The sequence below is a fragment of the Anopheles funestus genome, chromosome 2RL, assembly GCF_943734845.2.
Source record: "Anopheles funestus chromosome 2RL, idAnoFuneDA-416_04, whole genome shotgun sequence".
NCBI lineage: Eukaryota > Metazoa > Arthropoda > Insecta > Diptera > Culicidae > Anopheles > Anopheles funestus.
In genome coordinates, this window is record NC_064598.1 from 72645479 (window position 1) to 72665735 (window position 20257).

General features: G+C 41.5%; 2 protein-coding genes across 2 annotated transcripts; one reads left to right on the top strand and one right to left on the bottom strand.

Moving 5' to 3' along the window:
- Positions 1 to 10008: 10008 nt before the first annotated feature.
- LOC125764868 (protein maelstrom homolog) lies at positions 10009 to 12406 on the bottom strand. The gene is made up of 3 exons (XM_049429502.1): positions 12180 to 12406; positions 11911 to 12106; positions 10009 to 11836 (listed from the first exon to the last, which is right to left on the bottom strand). Exons 1-3 carry the CDS (start codon positions 12297 to 12299, stop codon positions 10797 to 10799), a joined length of 1356 nt encoding a protein of 451 aa, XP_049285459.1. The 5' UTR covers positions 12300 to 12406; the 3' UTR covers positions 10009 to 10796.
- Positions 12407 to 12596: 190 nt separating this feature from the next.
- LOC125764867 (HEAT repeat-containing protein 1) lies at positions 12597 to 19593 on the top strand. Its single transcript, XM_049429501.1, has 4 exons — positions 12597 to 14012; positions 14090 to 14355; positions 14442 to 19173; positions 19297 to 19593. Exons 1-4 carry the CDS (start codon positions 12847 to 12849, stop codon positions 19487 to 19489), a joined length of 6357 nt encoding a protein of 2118 aa, XP_049285458.1. The 5' UTR covers positions 12597 to 12846; the 3' UTR covers positions 19490 to 19593.
- Positions 19594 to 20257: the final 664 nt, after the last annotated feature.

Below are 20257 nucleotides of genomic sequence, written 5' to 3' on the forward strand. Positions count from 1 at the left end.
GATTTTTTAATATCATTAACCAAAACAAAGAAAATGCATTTCGTAGATGTGAATATCAGACCATTCATATTCATATCAGACCTAAAACTCAACAAGAGTCTGAAATTCTTTATTGATTTACTCAAAATTGGCATCACGTGGAAAATATTCATTATTATATGTTTAAACTATTACAGAACAAATCCACGTCCCATGTTCGGTTGCATAAAATTGTGAAATTAATTTAAATGAAGCTAAGCAAACGAATTCTTGCGGATTATTCTATGATGAGCTTATTGAAGAAGATGTCAGTAACCTCTTGAGAGTGGCTTATGATTGTGTTCATCCCTGAATGTCCAGCAAATGGCTTACTCGCCACTCCCTAACCTCAACAAATTCATTGTGGCAAGGTGTCTTGTGGCATTGTGTCTAGAAGGTCCTGAATGCAACCTTGAACATAGTGTGATATATCAAACAATCGATATATGACCATTCCCACAATGCGACGAAAGCCATTCGGAAACCATTATCTGTTGGGTTTTGTGGTAGCGATGCATCTTTGAATTACCACACAAAGACATATTTTAATTTTCTTGCCACAAGAAGCCTCCACGGTCCAGACGATTTATTAGGGAGTTGTAGTTGTACAGATTCTAGCAAATCGGCAATCAAACGCCAGAGGATTTGATGAGGATTATTGAGTACCCGTGCAGGCGGAATTCAGAACATTGTGGACAGAATGTTTCATCTGCAAGAACGATGGTAAACGGCATCCAATGCAAAATGTGGGAAGATAATTCACAAGGGAAAATTGGTGGTCTAAGGGTGGGTTGAGATATTAATGAGCATCTAATGATTTGTCGAGGTAGATAATTGATTTACTTGGATTTTCGGATTTAGCTTGCCATCGCTTAATATCCTTTTTCTTGATCATCTTTCAGGCTTTTATTTATTATATTTCTTTCTTAGTAGAATGCAAAAATAACCTGCAAATAAACAGAAAAACAAATGAATGCTGTTCTGCTATTTGCAAACTCACAATGTACGTTGGATTGCACTATTAATTTAAATCATCGAAAATAAATTGAACATCACTGTCAGCATTAACCTCAGTTGTCTCATGAATTACAAATTACAGTGTCACCTTTCATACGCTCCACATCACCTGCTGTTCCAATTTAACAATTTGCTTGATTGTTGCTTCACTGGATATCGAAAATCAACATAACCGTGGTGTTGATGGCTAGGTTTGCATATTACCTTAGTGTAAGCTCCTTCTTCCGGTACCGTTGGATATCAATCCTTTGCGATGCTTTTTGAACGATTGAAATGCAAAGGACGCAACTGTCAGCATTCGGTGTCTCTTTCCCGCTTATGATTGTAATTTGTATTCGCTTCGTTAGTAGGTAAACTGATACTTTCCACCAACCCAGTATGATTACCTTGGTCACACTCATCACCAGTTCCTTTCCATCATCGGCAATGACTCCATCATTCATCAACCCATCAAGGTCTCCCCAACAACATCATCATGGTAGTAACGTAGTGCAGCAAGTGATCGGTTTTCCAAGCATTCCCTGACGTTCCTGGAGATATGTTGGGAAAAGTTTACCTCCTAGTCGAGACTCTCGGATAATCAACCAAATGGAATGGAACCGAACCGGTATGATGGATAGGTGCAAAATGTTATTATTTTAATGGATTCTGTAATGATTGAATTTTATTAAATTTGTTTAAAGTTAATTGATTCTGCTGTGGGTGGGAAGAATATTTGATTGATTGGATGTCATCGAGTGAAGCTTAATTGGGGGAAAGAGAAAGTGCGTAATGTGACACTGATTCGCCCCTCATTGATTGATTTAAATTAATCATTCGTTAAGTAAATTTATTGGAGTTACATGAAATATTGTTAATAGTTCAGAATGATTATAATCGAGAAATTGTTCAAAAAATACTACTAAGGGTACGCATAGTATATGTTCTCCTTATTACTTCACGATATTTTGAGGAATGTATCCTCCATTTTGTTTTGTTGTCTTTGTAACAAACTCCATTGATTTATTTCTAAGTAAACTGTTGAGATATTTAGTAAATGAGAAAATTTGCATAATAAAAATGACACCCAGCTTTAAGCTACCAGTTTGTGTGCAAGATATGTTACGTTAAGCATGGAATGTTCTTCCTGTCTGTCAACTAGCGAGTATTTTTCCGCACGAAAGTATTTAGTAATAATGCCCGCTAGTAATTAATTCACTCGATCCAGCAAGAATGTGTTGGAAGAAACAATGCTGTAATTGAAGAGCAGGATGAAGATCAAGACTAAAACTGTGCGGTGTGTCGCTACAAAAAGTGTATAAATAATAAGGGTTATAATTTATTCTTGATGGAAAAAAGCAAAACATGAAACAAACGTACAACAGGCCTGAAAGACGATACATTACGTCCAAGTATTAAGTCATTCTCAACTACAGAGATAATTAGAACTAATTCATAAAAACTACTGCAAACATAGTTGAACAACGAGAGGGTTTTTGCATAAACTCAAATAAATACCATCAACACCGCCTTGTCTTCCTTTCCCAGTGGATGTTACCTCCCAGTGTTGATACTCTGTTCCCAATGGTGGGGCATTTTCATTTCATACTGCAGATATTTCTTCACATACTTTCCAAACACCCCCATCCGAAGCTCAGGTGGATACATACACCATGTACGGATCTCCTTGCCAACAGGCCCATTAGGCCGGTGTAATAAATTATCATTTGAATCATTTTGAAATTTATCCAACACCGCTTAACGCTTAACATCCACTTCCAAGAAATTCATCGCCAACCTAAAAACTAAATCCTCAATGTCGGAAAACAATGTCGGCAGCCACTACCGGAAAGCGGGGTAGGATTGGTTTAAAAAAGGCGATGGAATGCTGTGTTCATCTGCCGGCTATCGTTCTGGTTGGAAAATGTGCTAATATTCCAAAGCATGGACGTCCTTTCTCAAGCACACCTCTTCAGCTGCACGAAACAGGACGAAGGTTTTGATACGGTATTAGTACGATAGGCAACGTACTTCCCTCCAAGTTCGTCCGGTTGTAAAACTGGCACAAGGCAAATCATTGTACCGAAAATGATGGTGAAAAAGCTACACCTGCCAACACAAACCAAAACCCCCCGCTGGTTAGCCGTGTTGATACCGTACAACTTTTCGTAACCGAAACCGAGAGAATCCATTTTTATGCAAATAATAAATTATATCCTGGTACAATTAATTTAATATTTAACGTGAAAGCAAAGTATCTTTCCGCTTTTTTGGGTTGAGACAAGTCGAATGGACGCATCCGATCTTCCGGTTTCGATCCTTGCGAGTTAAGCACCGTAACGAATGGAACCGGAATTCAAGTTGTTGTAACTGGGATATCATTCGACGATAGCAAAACGAAAGGTTTACGGCATGGTGTTGGTGGACATCATCACAGGAGTATGGTTGGGCAGCTTTGAGCTGCCCAGTGTAGCTTAGAGTAGAGAAGATTAATTTGAAAATTTGTGCCAAACACTTCTTCGTCGAAATGATTCGAGTTTTTCAAGAATTTGATTGTTTTTTTTCAAGTTTACTGTAAACTATCTGGATCACCTGAGCTCTAATCTTTTTGTTCATGTAAAAGAGTTTTAAATTCAAAAGCTGATTGATGAACTGACTTCTTCATAAGTTCAACTATTTCCCTTAATTTTTCTGAAATATTATTTGATAAAGATAATTGTTTGAAATAACACTTTGATTCCACAAAATAAAACGATATAAAGGTTGGATATCTGGCTTGCTTGTATCCTAATCTTCCATTTTGTTTTCTTATTTAATGTATTGAAATTATTTGTTGTCCATTTTGTTGCATTAACAGACTCCGACAATACGATATCTCTGAGCAGTTTATTTCCCATCTAAATATCATTCTCTAACAGTACTGTGCGTGAATGAGAGATCTGCTTTTTCACTACCGGAACTTACCCATATCCGAGGTTCTTTGTTGTGAGCCAATTACCATCTGGTAGAAAGTTTTAATTCACAGCACAAAGTTCTCGCGGTTCGCTCGATCTTCCTTCAATTATACCCCTTTTCTTAACCACCCACTACCTCAAGCAGTGGGGTTCCTGCGTACACCAAACCAGGATACTTTTCTGCAGGTAATAATAATGTAAATTTGTAGAAAATGAAGACGTCTTCAGCACAATAATAAACTTAAACCGTGTTGGCACGGCACTACGATTGGCCCCCAGTGTGGCAATACTTTTCCCATTTTCTTTCCACCATTCACCCTGCGTGTATTGGGCCGCACTGTGCCAAAGTTTTGAACTTTGGCCCTAAGCAGTGTTGGTTTTAAGCAGCCAGCGAAACGTTTGCGAGTAATCACATCTTAAGCAGCATTTCGTTCAGCAAAACATCTTGCCACGGGGTAGAATGTGTTCTTAGCAGTGAAGTAAAAGTTTCATCCCATAAAAAGCCACAAGCGCATCGAGGTTTTGCTGGCACAAATGGTATTCTAGAAGCGCGCAGAAAAAAAAAACAACTGTGCAACAACCAGGCCTGTTCTGTCAAGAAAATGCAGAAGTAGATAAGAAAGGCAAATTGCTTACAAGGGAGCGACAAACCAATGCCAAAGAGATCAACAAGAACACCAGTAATTATGTAGTAAATGGGGGCTTTTGAATGTAAAGTTACTGTTACAAATGCAACACGCTATTATGCTGCTGTAGGACACGACAATCTTGTAATGAGGTTTGTGATCTGAGCTGTTTCCGTTGCGTTAAGCTGTTGAGCGCTGCGTGTTTTGTTCATAAAAAAAAATCATTCACCCTAAATTTTGTACATCGAACAGCAATTGCATTAAAAATAGGAAAATATTGACCAAAACGGTCATGCGGACAACATATTTCTTTCTAAGAAAAGGGTTGTAGTGTATTATAATTAGGTTAATCGGGAAAAACATAATGCCGAGAAGACAGAGACAATAAATATCTTGCTGTAATAGTCCATTTTTATCAGTTATAGGAGTCCTAAAAAGCTGGTTCAGGAAGAGCATCTTGCTATTAGTGGAATTAGTAGAAATTTTTAGTAATTAAAATTTCAAATAATCCTCCATACTTCTTTTCTACGATTGGAGAAAAGCCGATACTTCATAAAGGAGGCATATTTAGTACTCAATACCGTGATCATACTATAGTTGCCATCGTGTCCTTAGAGGTTGTTAAGCCAAGAGGATAGATCAACATTAATTAGAGAAATTACTACCTGTTAGTATAATTGTTCGTATTTTAATTCAATGAATTACTGAGATCCTCGTGAGAGATTAATCCAACTGGTAGACTATTGACCTAAATTCATATTCTTATTTACATTTTAAATCAGCTTAGGTTCAAAAGTGTTTCGTTTACCGTTATCTCCTGACAAAGCGAATTTCTTGTGCTACATAGTGCTTTGGTTTTTAATTGGCGAATTGCTTCTTCTTTATCTTCTTAATGGCCTGGTCAGAGTTAAGCAGCTCGTGATGACAAGGCCAGGACGCCAATCCGTTTCCAGGAAACTCGGTCTAGAATTGCAGTTTTCCACTCAAGGTTGTATCCGATCTCCGACAAGTTCGACTCCACCTCATCCATCCAATCCACCAATCCATCCAAAGAACTAGCTGTGCTCCTCTATGTCACCTGCCGAAAAAGGCGCCAGGTATTGTGTCCTTATAAATCTGGACGTCTGATTAAAAAAGTATTCGATCCACGATTTACAAGTGTATTGCCTGACCGGAGACAAATTATTTTGACAAAGAGTATTGCATAGGCCACTACACAACTTTACTTTTAGTACTTTTACTCGGATCCCTCTACACGCATGCTATGCCCACACCAGAATAAATCCATCATCCTTCGTCCATTATCCCGATCGCTCGTTCACCTATCAGCCGCCTTCCGTCGTCCCGATCGCTCGTTCGTGTATTGTGCATTATAGCAAATTATGTCGCGTCTACACGTAGCGACAACAAGTCGTTGCGGCCACGGTCGCTACAGTATCATTTAATACTTAAAAACATCAAATTACAACTTAAATGATGTACTTAGTCTTCTTCTTGGCTTAAACGACCTTACAGGTCACGCCGGCCATTTCTGGCTTACTAGACTTATTTTTACCAAGTAGCCGGATAGTCAGTCCTTGCTGCGGGGGAACGGTCCGGATGGGATTTGAACCCGGTCCGGCCGTGTGGACTGACGCCGTTTATCACATGCACCACCTGATGTAGTTAGTAGCATTTGGCAATTAAGCATGAGGACTTCACAAGTAAAGGCAACTTGCTATCAAAACGTTGTATTTTGTAAGATACTTATTATTCAATTCATACTTCAGAATGCCTTTTGGCTGTATGTTTTTATTTGTTTAAATTACAGATTATTTACATTGTGTTTGATATCAAATTCTTAAAACCGGTTCTCCTCATTTATAAATCTAAAATATGCTACAAACATCGGCACCGCAAATGAATAAAATCTCCTGAGAAACATCCTTGTCTTCTTTAAATATGTAAACACATATAAACTCAAACGCACGTCACACGCGACCCGTTTAGGGATCGTAATATGTCTCCCTTTGATGGACGGTTAGCATTTCACCCTGCAAGACGTTTTGCCCAACCTATGTATGATTTTATATGCATATTCTTATAAACGAAAAACCCAATGCCATTATGACAAATATCTGCAAAAGGTGCCCATGACAAAATGGTGGATGACTCCTTCCGCTCGATCATAAAAATGCGAATATCAATCTCCTGAACGTGTGTTCAATCAAGCATATCCAAAACCAATCAAATTTAACTTTATCCCTCTGGTTCGGTCGCAATAACATTTGATATAGCGCTTTTCCAATTCTCGTATGTTTAGCGTTGCTCGATTTAGATTCGTCGGTATGATCGGCAGCAACGTTCACGGATCTGTTTCGTCATCTAACGTTTGACACGATTTCAATTTATATCGCAAATGGGCCCACCTTGCCGCAAAAGGAAAGGGTGAACCTAGATGGATTCATAATTCATCGTACTCCGGTATGTGGCTAGGCAGGTTCTATACGTCTTATTCACTTCGATTAACTTGATTCCGGCACAAAGACGATCAACCATCCCGTCCGTCCAGTTTTACGATTCCATCGCTTTACCGGTCTCTCGGGACACCGTGCTCATCGTGCTAAGTTGCCAACAAAGATACGAACATATCGAACCCACACAGTTATCACGCCGCGTTAAAGAAAACTGTCCCCTGCCAATCATTGGAGTGTATTCCCTGCAGTGCGGCCAACTGCTACTATGGCAGGTTGGGAACCCTTTTTTCTCTTGCTGATGCGGAGGAGAACGAAAAGCACCGACTGTCTTTTAGATATCATAATATTTTTTTTTTGTTTGAAGCGAAACAGTTTTCTTATCGTTTCCAAGTAAGATGTTTCCTTGTTGATTTTTTTTTTTTGAAAGCTTGCAGCCTTTCTGTAGATACGGTTCAGATGTGGATCCATATTGGAAGTCACATTTATGCTTATGCTCTCCCCGCCCCCTGGGGGGTGAACGTTTTGCGGGGTTGCAGATCGGTCAATCGCTTTCGTTTGTACCTGCTTTGCGGTTAACCCCGTGGAATTGTGAATATTAAATGAAGAAAAACTATCTCCAATGTGCAGCATATTTACTGTTGCTGTAGGATTTTTCACATTTAACTGTTTGACACGAACGAAGCAAATGGCAGCTGACAAAGAAAAACAGACAAATTTGCTTAGCATTTTCCCTTTTAATAAATAAGGTGTATGATATGGTTTCCGTGGTCAATTCACATGTTTTCTTATCCGCTTTTATTTTTTTAAATACCTCTTGTTTTTATGTTTCTTTTATTCGTGTTAAGTTTTACTATAAAATAAAAAGTTTTTTTTGAAATTTATTTCCTACTTCTTACCAATTTCTTTCAGAGATGAATTTATATTAATTTTTCCAATTTCTTGTAGGAACGTATGTCTTTTTTTATTTGCGGCTCCTGAGACATTATAAGTGGACCTAACATATCATTGCTCAAAGGAAACAACGATTCAATTGACATAAAAAATAGGTTGTCTGAAGAAAAACAATTTACATGAGAAAATAAAAAAAATTAAACTTCTTTTAGCATCATTTCGTTTTGAGTTCAAAATTTCGTTAATGTTTACGAATTAGGAAAGAAGTTTGAAAATGAAGAAATAAAAACAGGCAACACATCAAAAACATCTTCTAGAAAAGAGCAAAATTAATATGAAACCAAGTAGAGACACTAGTTAAAGTACGATCAAAACATTTTGGTTTTTTTTATCATCAGTTATATTCCGCAGTTACGGAAGTAATTGACGAAGTTCGAAGTTCTAATAAAAAAACACAAATAAGCGGAGGACGATTCACGAAATCATGTATTTCACCAAACTCAAGGAGGAATATCCGTATTTTGATTCTCCGCTTAAATTTGCGTGTGTGGAAATTTCCAAAGATATTGCACAAATTGAACTAAAATAAAAAAAAATAGAAAGACAATCGAAAATTGGAGACTGTGCCCTGGGAAAACCGATCCACCAACATTCAATATGTGACCCCATACATCCATCTTTGATCCGCCCAATCGTACTGCTTCCGGAAAATACCGAAAATTGAAACGAGTTTTTGAACCGCTGCGACCAGACGGTGGAAAATTGTTCTCATATCGATACTCACAAACATGTGGGTAGAAAAGAAATGAATAACAAAAACATTTACACCTGATGCGATTGGGTTTTTCTGGGCGTAATGGCTCACTGGGAAAAATGGAAATGTTAAGCAAAAAACTCCGATTCCGATTACTAGCGTGTGCGTGGTCCACAAAAAACACTCCCGATTGGTCTTGTCCACTCCTGCGCTGCTTCTGCCATTCAGTATGGCAGTGATCGAGAGCCGTGAAGAGACAAACGGAATGTGGCAACGACGAAAAACAATCGCCATACGTATCGGAATAAATTGCTTTATAGATATTGGCAATGGCCGTCGTTTCTTTTCCAACGGCATAACGGTATCCAAAAGGGACCAATTTACACCCAGCACGATCAGGACAATTTTGTGTCGCACCGAGGAATAGCAGGAACTGTGTTTTCAGCGCAGTAAAATAAAAAGAAAACCTAAAACACGTTCGAAATCGTTTAGAAAATTGAATGCTTGGGAACAATTTGGCACGGTTTCGATTGCATATCAAAGCCGTACCACCTGCACCTCGTGTGCGATTCGTATATATTGGGTCGTTGTTGTGGTTTAGATAATCACTACAGGTTTGCCTTAAAAAATAAATGGCACAGAATTGTTTGGCGGTTGTCGTTTCACATTTAAAAATAATAGAATGTGCAATTTTCCTTCATGACTGGCGGGCAGAGGAGATCGAAAAGCTAATCGACTGAAGCAACAGCACGTTGTTGACTTTCATTCGGTTTGAATAAAATGATTGAATATATGTTTGATTGAAAATTTGCTACGATTGTGGAGTAAGTAAACTTTCCCGAAAGACAATAAAACTGCAAAGGGAATTAATTTTTGAATTATATTATTTTATATTACTTTGTATTTAATAGTTTTGAAAAAGAATATTATTTAACATGCAAGATAAAAGTTATTTAATGCATAGATTTTTATAAAATCTTAAAATTTTAAACAAAATATAATTTTTCAAGGATCATCTTTGTTGGCTGATCATATCGCTAGTGTCTTGAAATACACCGTAACAATCAAGAAAAATATCAAATCCTATTCTTTCTATATGCATGAGTAAATATAGTCAAAGAAAGATAGACATGACACAGACCAATAGATTATAGTACCACAAAACAAGAATAAATTTTAAATCCTTTTTGAGACCTGACGAATGTATCAATAATTTTCACAATTAAATTGAATTCATCTGAAAAGCAACAATATAAACTAAACGTTTTCAGCTTGGAGCAATTCTTTAGTTTATTTATATTTTGTTACATTACATTTAACTTCTTCTGTCGCATGAGCACGGTAGTAAAATAACGGTAAATTTAAATGTTATAGCACAGCTATAATTTGTGTTTTCACTAGCACTCGCTAGAGGACGCTCTTCAGTACAGCTCCTTGAGCTCTTTGGGAGACAAGGATTTTATAATTCGATAGCTAGTGTATTGCAATTCGTTTTGGTAATGGTTTTAACGAAATTAAATTCAAAAGAAAATAATAATAGAAGCACATCGTTTTTTCCTCCTACAAACGATAAATTCATTATCTCTTTGATCGTTTTCTTGTGATCAAAACACTTAAGATAAGGCACAATTCTTATTTTAGTGACAGTATATCATTGCTCTTTTGCGTCAACAAAATGGCACGGAATGCGTTACACAAAAAAAACGTGATTAAGAGTAGAACATATCTGTTATGTGCCTGTACGCCATTACAACAGAATGCAAACAGAAAAATGGCAAAGACCCGCCCAGACGTATTTCTGTGAATATGATACCGTATACCAATATGTACTTACGAAGACGACTGAGGTTTAACGTTAAGGGAAAATCATTCTGTATTTTAATTCAAACGAGCGCTTTGTGAAATATAAATTGTCTTAAACCGACTGATAGGATCGTAAATAGTATGTAAAGATGTGATCAAAATCACAACCACGGTCAAAAAGTTGTTTTACACGTGCTGTAACAATACACTACTGTATCACTTTTGCGTCAAGATATGAAGCACATTTTGTGAAGTTAATAGTTAAAAAAAAAGAAATAAAGAATGTTCATCGTCTGTCTTAATTTCCGCGTTGTTGTAAATTGAATGCGCGACCTCGTGCACCGCGTCCACCTCGCGATAAATTACCACCGCGACGTTGTGAATGTCCGCGTCCCATGGACTGGAGCAATGAGGGAAATGCATCGTCCTGGCTTTGGTCTGGTTCGGGGAATTGGTAAGTATTTAGGTTGATGTCGACATAAGGAATATGCGGCGTGGATGTCGGTTTATCCAAAGATCCCGATAACGTTCCCTTGCTGTTGGACGAATTTGCAATCGGTTTCTGGATTGCTGATCTGGCACCGGCATGAGAGTCATCTAATCTCTTTAGCTTCGAAAGCATATAAGAACCACTTGTAGCTGGCTTTACACCGTCATCGTCAGCAGAACGATCACAAGGGATATGCTTACCCTGGACACATTCGATACCCATATGTAGGCAGCAGTGTTTAGAAATTGTGTACGCCCAACGTGTAGCTTGGGACAGGGCACAGTTAATTGGATTGCGCTCCGTGTCATGATAGTCGCAGCTGATACCTACTGTGAAACCGTAACAATCCATCATCAGTATATGCTGCGCCATTCGGGCAGACGGAAAGGTCGGCGTTTCCATAACGTGCCGTTCCGTCGCTTGTTTTAAGTAGAAGAACAGCTCCGACAGGGGGCAAACGTACAGCGTCTTTCCCTCAATCCGACCGCTCAGCAACTCCTGGAGCATACTTTCCGTTATTGGTAAAGTTGTCTCATCCGTGAACAGCGGCGGAATTTCATCATCGGCCGCCAGAAAGCTGATCAATTTCACTGCGACTTCATTCATGTCCGTTGATCCCCATGCGTTTGGTGGTAACGGCAGTTTGTGTGTTTCTGCCGTGTGCTGTTGCGTTGATAGTGCAGCTCCGAGTGGAATTTCTCCGGGATTGATGTACAGGTGCATCCGGTCCATTACACCACACCTTAGACTATATTTAACTACGCCTAGCTCGGCCGGAATGTACGTACCTTTAATAGTCCGCCCAAAGTACGCCATTGAAATGATGTACATCACTTCCGTATCAAGTTCTGCAAATAGATTGGCTGGGTTAAGTTAGCCAGGGATCATTTGATATCCATCGCATCGATGGTAATTTTCCTACCCTTTCTGGAGTCGGCATTCGCCACCCGTTCGGCGACGAGCCTTTTTATCATTTGCGTATGATCCTCTTTAGAACGCAACTTTTTATCAACCTCGGAAATTGCCATTCCTAAAGAGTTTAATTTGTCTAAACCTCCCTCATTTTGCGCAGACTTTGCCTTTTGAATGTATGGTTCACGTTGTTTAGCGTCCATTTTCTACAATGAGAAGGTGCGTCATTCATGAGCATCTTTCGCAACAACTGGAATTGTGTTTTGTTTTGTTTCTTACCTCCCAGATTTTACCCGCCAGCGGTGTTATTTGGTCCAGCTTACTAACTGCATACCCTGCCGCCTCGTGTCGATTTTTGTACTCAAGCATAAAGTAAAAGAATCCGTTCTTTTTTGGCATTTTGTTCGGCTGCTGTTCTAGTTTATCAACGCCCGCAACACGTCGCAATTCACAACACAGTGGCAACCGGCATAGAGGCTGACATTTTAGTTTCACAAAGGTAAAGCCACCCAGCTAGCAAATTGTAATGTACCTATAATCCGTGTTTCTCGCTTATTCGTTCCGCGAGTAAAAACTCTCGATAGATTTTATACATAGATATTTATCAACAAAAGCAAATTGTTATTCGAAAAAGGAATATTATTCACTTATTGTATACCAAAGAGCACGAATAACCAGCTTTGCAGTAGATTTTAAGTCCCTAGGTTGCACAGTGTGCTATCCGTCAAACGACGGCAATTGTAAATGTATCACCCTGTTCTACTTTTGTTACTTGGGATACTTGTATACTGGGTGTTTCGAAAAATGTCAAAACACAAATGACAACAAATAACACGTGTGTTGATGTACCGCATGTTGCACTGACCGGTTAGGTGCCGTGTTTCAAATATTAGAAGAAATAATAGTGTTGTTACAGTAAAATTTGGAACTGGTGATAACTGCCAAAATGGCCACTAGCTTAGCAGCACAGCTGAAGCGTTTGGAAGCACCCCAAACGTCTGCGAAGCTCGATTTTCGCAAGAGTGCATCGATTCTGTTCGACACGAAAGAGGCGGCGTCAAAGGATCGGGAAGTAATATTCGACATCGGCGTAAGTGGGCTGGTAGAGTTAATCCAGATGCATGGCGCATTTGCCCAGTTTGAGGATACGCTGTTCGACAGGAAATCGATCGATCTCCAACGAGCGGTCGAGAATAAAGAGCTGAACAAACAGCTCAACAGCAACATCGAGAAGTTTTTCTACCATCTTTCACCCTACTTTATGCTGCAACCGGCACACAAATGTCTGGAGTGGTTAATACGTCGCTTCGAGATACACAAGTACAACCGGGTGCAATTTGTTCATCTCATACTGCCGTACCATGAGACGCGCATTTTCGTGCGCTGCGTGCAAACAATGAACGTCGAGGAGTTCAACGATACGCTAGCCTTCCTGGCAGCGGTCGGCAAATCGGGCGTACCACCTTCGAAGCGTACCATCATCGATCATTGCACTCGGCATCCGGGATTTTTGGAGAAGTACGGTCGGTTTGTTAGCAGCGCAGTAATCGAACTGGGAAACAAAGCGAATGCGCTACAGGCCCCGTTTGCTTTCTACAGTACCACGACATTGGGTATGTTTGGCAACGTCGAAACTGTGACGGAAAACCACGTCGTAGCCGTGTTGAAAACTGTCGGTAAAGGGCTCGCATCTAGAGCGATCGATTTTGCCGCTGGTTCGCTTATGATCGTTGGACAAATGGTAGTCAAAACGAACCTTGGAGAGACTGCACTCGATTACTTGATTCGGCGTGTCTGTGGTGTCAAGCATCCAGCACTAACTACCGAAGCTACCCTGCTACTGGTGCTGATCTTCCAAACGCAGCACGAGCAAATCGTTACCCTACCGAAGGAACTGATGAGTGTAATAATTCGCTGCAATTGGCTTACGCCGACCTTGTGCGTCGTGAAATCGGATGGTATCGATGTGATGATGCTCTACCGGAAGCTGCTGGAAAAGTGTCTGAACGAAATATGTTGCTCCAATGAATCGTTAATGGTGTACAGCAGCTTCTGCGAACAGTTGGTACAGGAGATTCAACTGACCGACGAAGAAGCGGAAGATGTAATACAGTAAGTAGAACGAATGTTTAGGTTTTTTTTTCATACAGCACAAGTGAATTTAAACCTTTATGTATCTTTTCCTGGAGGTGTGTGTTAGATTCGTATTTCCTGAAGGATGATCGGCAGAATGGCAAAACCCAATCAGCTCCAATCGCAGACTCAAACGATACCATCGATTTGGACAGCGACGAGGAGGATTTTGTGCACAAGGACCAAAATGTGACCAATTGGTATTCGGAATTTTTGAAAAGCTTTGAACGACAGTACCCATCTGCTTTCGATAAGATCGTGAAGCGCGTAATGAAGGGTCAATATTCAAACAAACAGCGTAATGCATTACGCAACGTGCTGGGTGAGTGATGATAATTGAACGGTTCGGTTTTGTACATTGGCTAATTAGTAATTTGCCTTGTTTCTTTTTCGTAATTAACAATTTAGGATTTCTCCTGCAAGCATCGTACAATGAGAACGAAACGAGCGTGTTCGAAAATCTCTTCCATTACGACGCCAATCGACGTGTGCACGCGGTACAGTATCTTGTCACAAATATACGTTCGTTGAAGGTGAAAAGCCGTGGCAAGATGGATCTGTTACGGGACAGTGTTCGGGAGCGGCTAGACGACGACAGCTGTGAGGTGATTGCCAATCTGCTCGAGCTCTCAACTACCGAGCTGGTGGATGTCGTTGGTGTTGACGAGTTGATCAACAGACTGAGCAATCTTGTGCTGAAGTGTGTCGCTAATCAATCCCGCTGGAAGTCAGTAACACCTCGCCTCATTGAACTGTTAACCGACGAGCGTATTTACAACGGTGCGGACGTAAATCGGCTGATCATTACGCTTTATCCGCTACTTTCTCCGATCGGAGATTTTCCCGCAGGCGAGGAAAACGCTGCGACATTGCAATCGTCCTCGTTTGGAAAACAATACTTGAACTCGCAGTTTTACAGCAATGAGGAGAACTGTAACGCAATGTTGCAAATTATGGAGAACGCTGGCCAAAGCACGAACCCCATACAGGTGTGCTTTAATGTGATGCTCTTATCGAACGCACTGCCCGCACCGTGTAGCGTCGAGCAGGCCGATCGCGTCCTGGATTATGCGGTAAAACAGCTTGCAAATCATCGTTTCCAGTACGCACACACATCATCCATTCAGTGTTTGCGAGAAAAAAAATTACCGCAGCATCTGGTTACGATTCCGATTCAACACATCATCGAACGCGTAACGTTCGAACCGATCGTTGAGATGAACTTCGAACGGCAAAGTGTGTCGCTAAAGCTTCGACTGCGCATATTCAACGAGCTGCTGGAAAAGTATTGTACGATCGATGCGAAACACAACGAAATAAGAGCCATATTTGGTGATCTGCTGAAAAGTTTTCTAACCCGCCTGTATCCACAACCGGAAGATAGGGTGGAATTTCTATCCCATTTTTACACAATTCATTTGATCGAACCAGCTTCCAAAGACGAAACGAACAACTTTCTGATCAGCGCCAAGTTGCAGATTCGCTGCCAGCGGCTGCTGATCTCCATTCTGCAACAGTTGCAACAGGAAAATGGCTGCAAGATCACGAACAACGCCTTCATAAACATTCTGCTTGCGTTTACCTCCGAATCGATGGTTGTGCGTGAGTGTGTCGTGCAGACGATCGAGCATATCGCGATGTTGAGGAAAGCAAACGGTCTGTCGAAAGCATCGAATAGTTTTCTGCAGAAATTGCTCAAACGCCGCGAAGAACTTACGATGGATGGGGAGCAACTTTCGTTGCTGGTGTTTACATTGTTTGCAATGGAAGATGGAAAATCGCTGAAGGAAACGTTGGAATGCTTCATCGCACGTGCAGCGGATACTGGCACACCCACCTACATCGTCTGCGGTATAATGGATTTCTTGAAGTTGCTCGACGATCCGCTAGTGTTGCTTAATTCCGCCTCCAAGGGTGTTAGTATTGTGGAGCGCGTAATCAAAGACAGCGATCGCGTAGTGTTCGATGCGTACGAATCGAAGCTGTTGCAACTGTTGATCGGACGCTTCAATTTGGACATTATCGAGCATCTGTCGACGAGCGAACTATGTCAGCGGCTCGTAGCGCTTACGTTGCAATGCGACAAACCGTTGATTTTAGCAAAGGAACGAAAGCTTTACACACCGGCCAGTATGATGATCGAAGTGCTTGGTGGGGAAATGTTTGAATCGCTTCCTAAACGGTACGCTAAAGAGCTGCTTCCGGCCATTGTTGAAGCTGCAACACTATCGCAACATCCGGAAACAAACTCAGTCACGGGAAAATTGTTTAAAAATAACATTATCGATGCGGAATTAGTCGTCGATATGCTGAGCGCCATGTACGAAGGCAGGTCGATGGATTCGCAAAACAAAACGAAAGAGAACATTAAACTGGGTCGTAAAGCCATCATTTCCGTCGCACCATCGGAACGTGTGCTTTCTTCGACGGTGTGGAAATGTGGCGTAACATTGCTGGAGCATTTACAGAACAAGAAGAAGCTGGAAAATGCACACCTGCTGGTACCGAAGCTGTTCGAGTGTCTTAAGTATTGTCTCGATTTTGAGGAACAATCGGCCGTTGAGTATGTGAAGCAAATCGTGCTATCGTTATTGCTGTACTGCATTCAGAAGGTAGAACAGTTGGCTAATGATAAGCAGGGAGACGCATCACCATTTGCAAATGCTACCAGCGTCTTTAAGGTGGAACAGATTGTCCAGTGCATTCGGGGTACGCAGAACCCACAAACGCATCACCATGCGCTGCTACTGTTGGCACACGTTGCACGTTACGTACCGGACCAGGTGCTGCACAATATGATGGAAATTTTCACCTTCGTTGGATCATCGATCGTACGGCAGGACGATGCGTACAGCTTCCAGATCATATCGAAGATCATCGAAACGATCATACCGACGATCGCGCTAGCCGGAACGGCGGGCACGATTACCAGCAAGATGGAGCAGATTATTCCTATAATGAAAATATTTACCGACATCATACTGGACGTGCCGGAACATCGCCGCATCCTGCTGTACGTGAAGCTGTTGCAAACGCTCGGTGCGAACGAATATTTGTGGGTATTTCTGGGCGTGTTGATTGAATCGGACGTCATGAAAGGTGGCCACAAGGCGGAAAAGCGAAAAGCAACGAAATCGCGCGCCGAAGCCGAGCTGGCACTGAGCGAGCTGTCGAAGCGAATTGAAGTAGCGCTGCAGATAGCGAGCGAGTTCGAACCGGCCGTTATCATACAGACGTGCACGAATCTGATCGACTATTTACGCGAACTGCCGATGGAGATCGAAAAGCGGAAGAGTGACACGGACGTCATGGAGGTGGATATTGTCGATTCCACCATTTTCAACGTGAAAACACACACCGGCCGTCAGTTGAAGCATTTCAAATATTCGCTCGTCCAGTTCGTCGGTGGACTGCTGTCGTCGGTGTGTGTAATCAATAAGATCGCACAGCTAAACGAAACGGAAACGCTGGACATGAAGAAGTACTATCAAAATCTGATCGTCGGTATACTAACGTACGTGAATGCGGTTTCGAAAATGCTCGACAAGCTAAAGGAGGAAAGCTCCGACGAAAAGATACCGCTTTACTGGAGGGCCATGCTGAACAATTGTTACGACATTCTCGAAAGCACCATCTCGTTGCTTTCGGCCGATACGTTGATTATTGTCGTGCATGGATTGCTGAAGCATCGATTCTTGATGGTACGCCGGAAGGTGATTGAGCTGTTAAACAATAAGCTACAGTACAAGCAGGATTATTTCAACAGCAATCATTATCCGGGATTGTTGAAGCTGTACGATCCACTGATGACGCTGGTGCAGCACATGTACGAGGAGGAAAATGTTGTCGGAACTTCGTTCGAGCGCATGGTGATCGTACAGCTGAGCTACATTGCTGTACGGCACCTGTCGAAGATATTGACGCAGCACGACACCAGCAAGGTGCAGTCCGTGCTGGAAATGCTGATGGTGGAGCTGCACGGTTACAAGAAAAATCCCAACACGCAGATACTGTCCTCGCTGATACTTTGCATTGGCGAGCTGTGTAGCAACCTGGGACCGTATTCCATCAACTATCTTCCGCAGTTTATGCCGATGGTGAACAAGTTTCTCGTCGCCCAGCTACAGTCGGATGATCCGTTCGATATTCTCACCTCCAGCATTGTGCTGCTAACGGTGAAGATTGTCGATACGCTGGCACGGTTCATTTCGCCGTATCTAAAATCGATGCTCGTCGGTTTGACAAAGTTACACGCTATGATCGAGGAAAAGAATGACCCTCGGTTGGGAAATATGCAGTCGCGCTTGGTGATGATTTGGGATAATGTTTCGAGCACGATCGCACCACGCGTACTGCTGCCAGCGATTGAACAATGCTACCACAAGCTAGTGGAAACCGGTGAGCTGAACGCAATCGGTCCACTGATGGCACTTCTCTCGACCATGTTCACAAACATGAAGTCGAGCAACTTCACCGCTATACGCAGCGAAGTGACGGAACTGTTCCTGACCGCACTTCAGTTCCGGTGTTACAATTCGTCCAAGGATACCTTTACACTAGCGGCAATCGATGCAGCAGAAGCGCACGTTATAAAGGCGTTTGTGGTGCTAATTTTAAAGCTCTCGGAAAGCACCTTCCGGCCACTGTTTTATCAAGTGTTCGAATGGTCCATCCGCGAAACGTCCAGCAATGACCGTGCAATCACATTCTTCAATTTGTGCTGCCACGTGGCGGAAGCGCTTAAGTCACTGTTCGTGCTGTTTGCCAGCGATCTGATAGCGATTGCGGTGAAGCTGCTGAACGCTACCAACAAGGCCAAGGTCGATGGGACGGAGCTAAAGGAGTTACATTTCGATGTGGAATCGAAAAACGTGACATTGGTCCGTTACGTTCTGAAGACGCTGTACAGCATTGTGCTGTACGACAATCAGAACTTTATCAATGCGGTACGCTTCGATATGCTGCTCGGGCCGGTAACAGACCATCTGGAGAACGAGCTTATTATCGACGAGACGGAGATTCGCACCCTGGTGATCGACTGTCTCGCTCAGATGGCCGTGGCGGTGATGGATGATTCGCTCTGGCGTCAGTTAAATTATCAGGTGCTGATGAAAACACGTAACAACGATGCACAAGTCAGGTAAGGTGTCGTTGGCAAAAAAAAATGCTCTCGTCCGCGTGACGACGACAGTGGCACAAGTGCTGCAATAATCATTATCGTCTTTATCCTATTCTTTTGGCGTTTTTTTTTTGTTTCATGCAGATTATTTGCACTGGAGGCATGTACAGAAATAGCGCGTAAGCTGGGCGAAAGCTATGCGCCGCTGCTACCGGAAACGATACCCTTCCTGGCGGAACTGATGGAAGACGATAATGAGGACGTTGAAAAAGCGGTGCACCATTCATGCCGTGAAATTGGCCGTGCGACAGGTGAAGATTTGCAGAAATACTTCTGAAGGTAGAGGACGATGGTTTGGCTTCGCACACGAAGGTAAAGCGTTTAACTTCCCCTTTGCAATGCAGTGTCGGAAACAATAAAGAAACAGTTAAAACTCTTAAAGGATAAAGTTGATCTAGTCCGTGGATAAGGATGACGAATTAAAGTTCTTACAGTGGATCATGGTGAGTAGAAATTAAATAGTAAGCTTTAGATAATAGGTAAATTAAACTGTAGTATTGCGGCAAATGTACAAGAACGTAGAACATTTCCGCACTTGAAATAAGGCATTTTATGTCAACTAATGATTTACTGATAAGAATTTTAATGTAGCTGTATAGCTGGCAGCTGTTAAATAATGTTGAAAAGATCTCGCAATGTGTTGCCTATGAAAATAGAATTATTAGTATATTAAAAATTGTTTAAATATCGCTCATGTCAGAAAGATAATAATTTTATTTGTAAATGTAAATTTTTTAAAGCTTTATTGTGAGCCTTTTATTTATTTATCGATATTTAATTATAACGACATTTAGCCGTATTGTTTATTGGGAACTTATGTTTTACCAGTCAGAGGGAGCCTAGGAAAAATGGCGCTTGTTGAGTTATTTTGAAGTTCCACTCATTTATGTGGTCATCTCATCGAGAAGACTAAAATAAGTTTCTCGAGGGTGCATCACTTAGCGTGAACAATTTCCAATTGTACACCACCAAAAGGACCGCGTGTAAATTCACTCGGTACCAATGTTGTTCGAATAATTATTGTTGCTGCCTGCTCCGAAGGGTT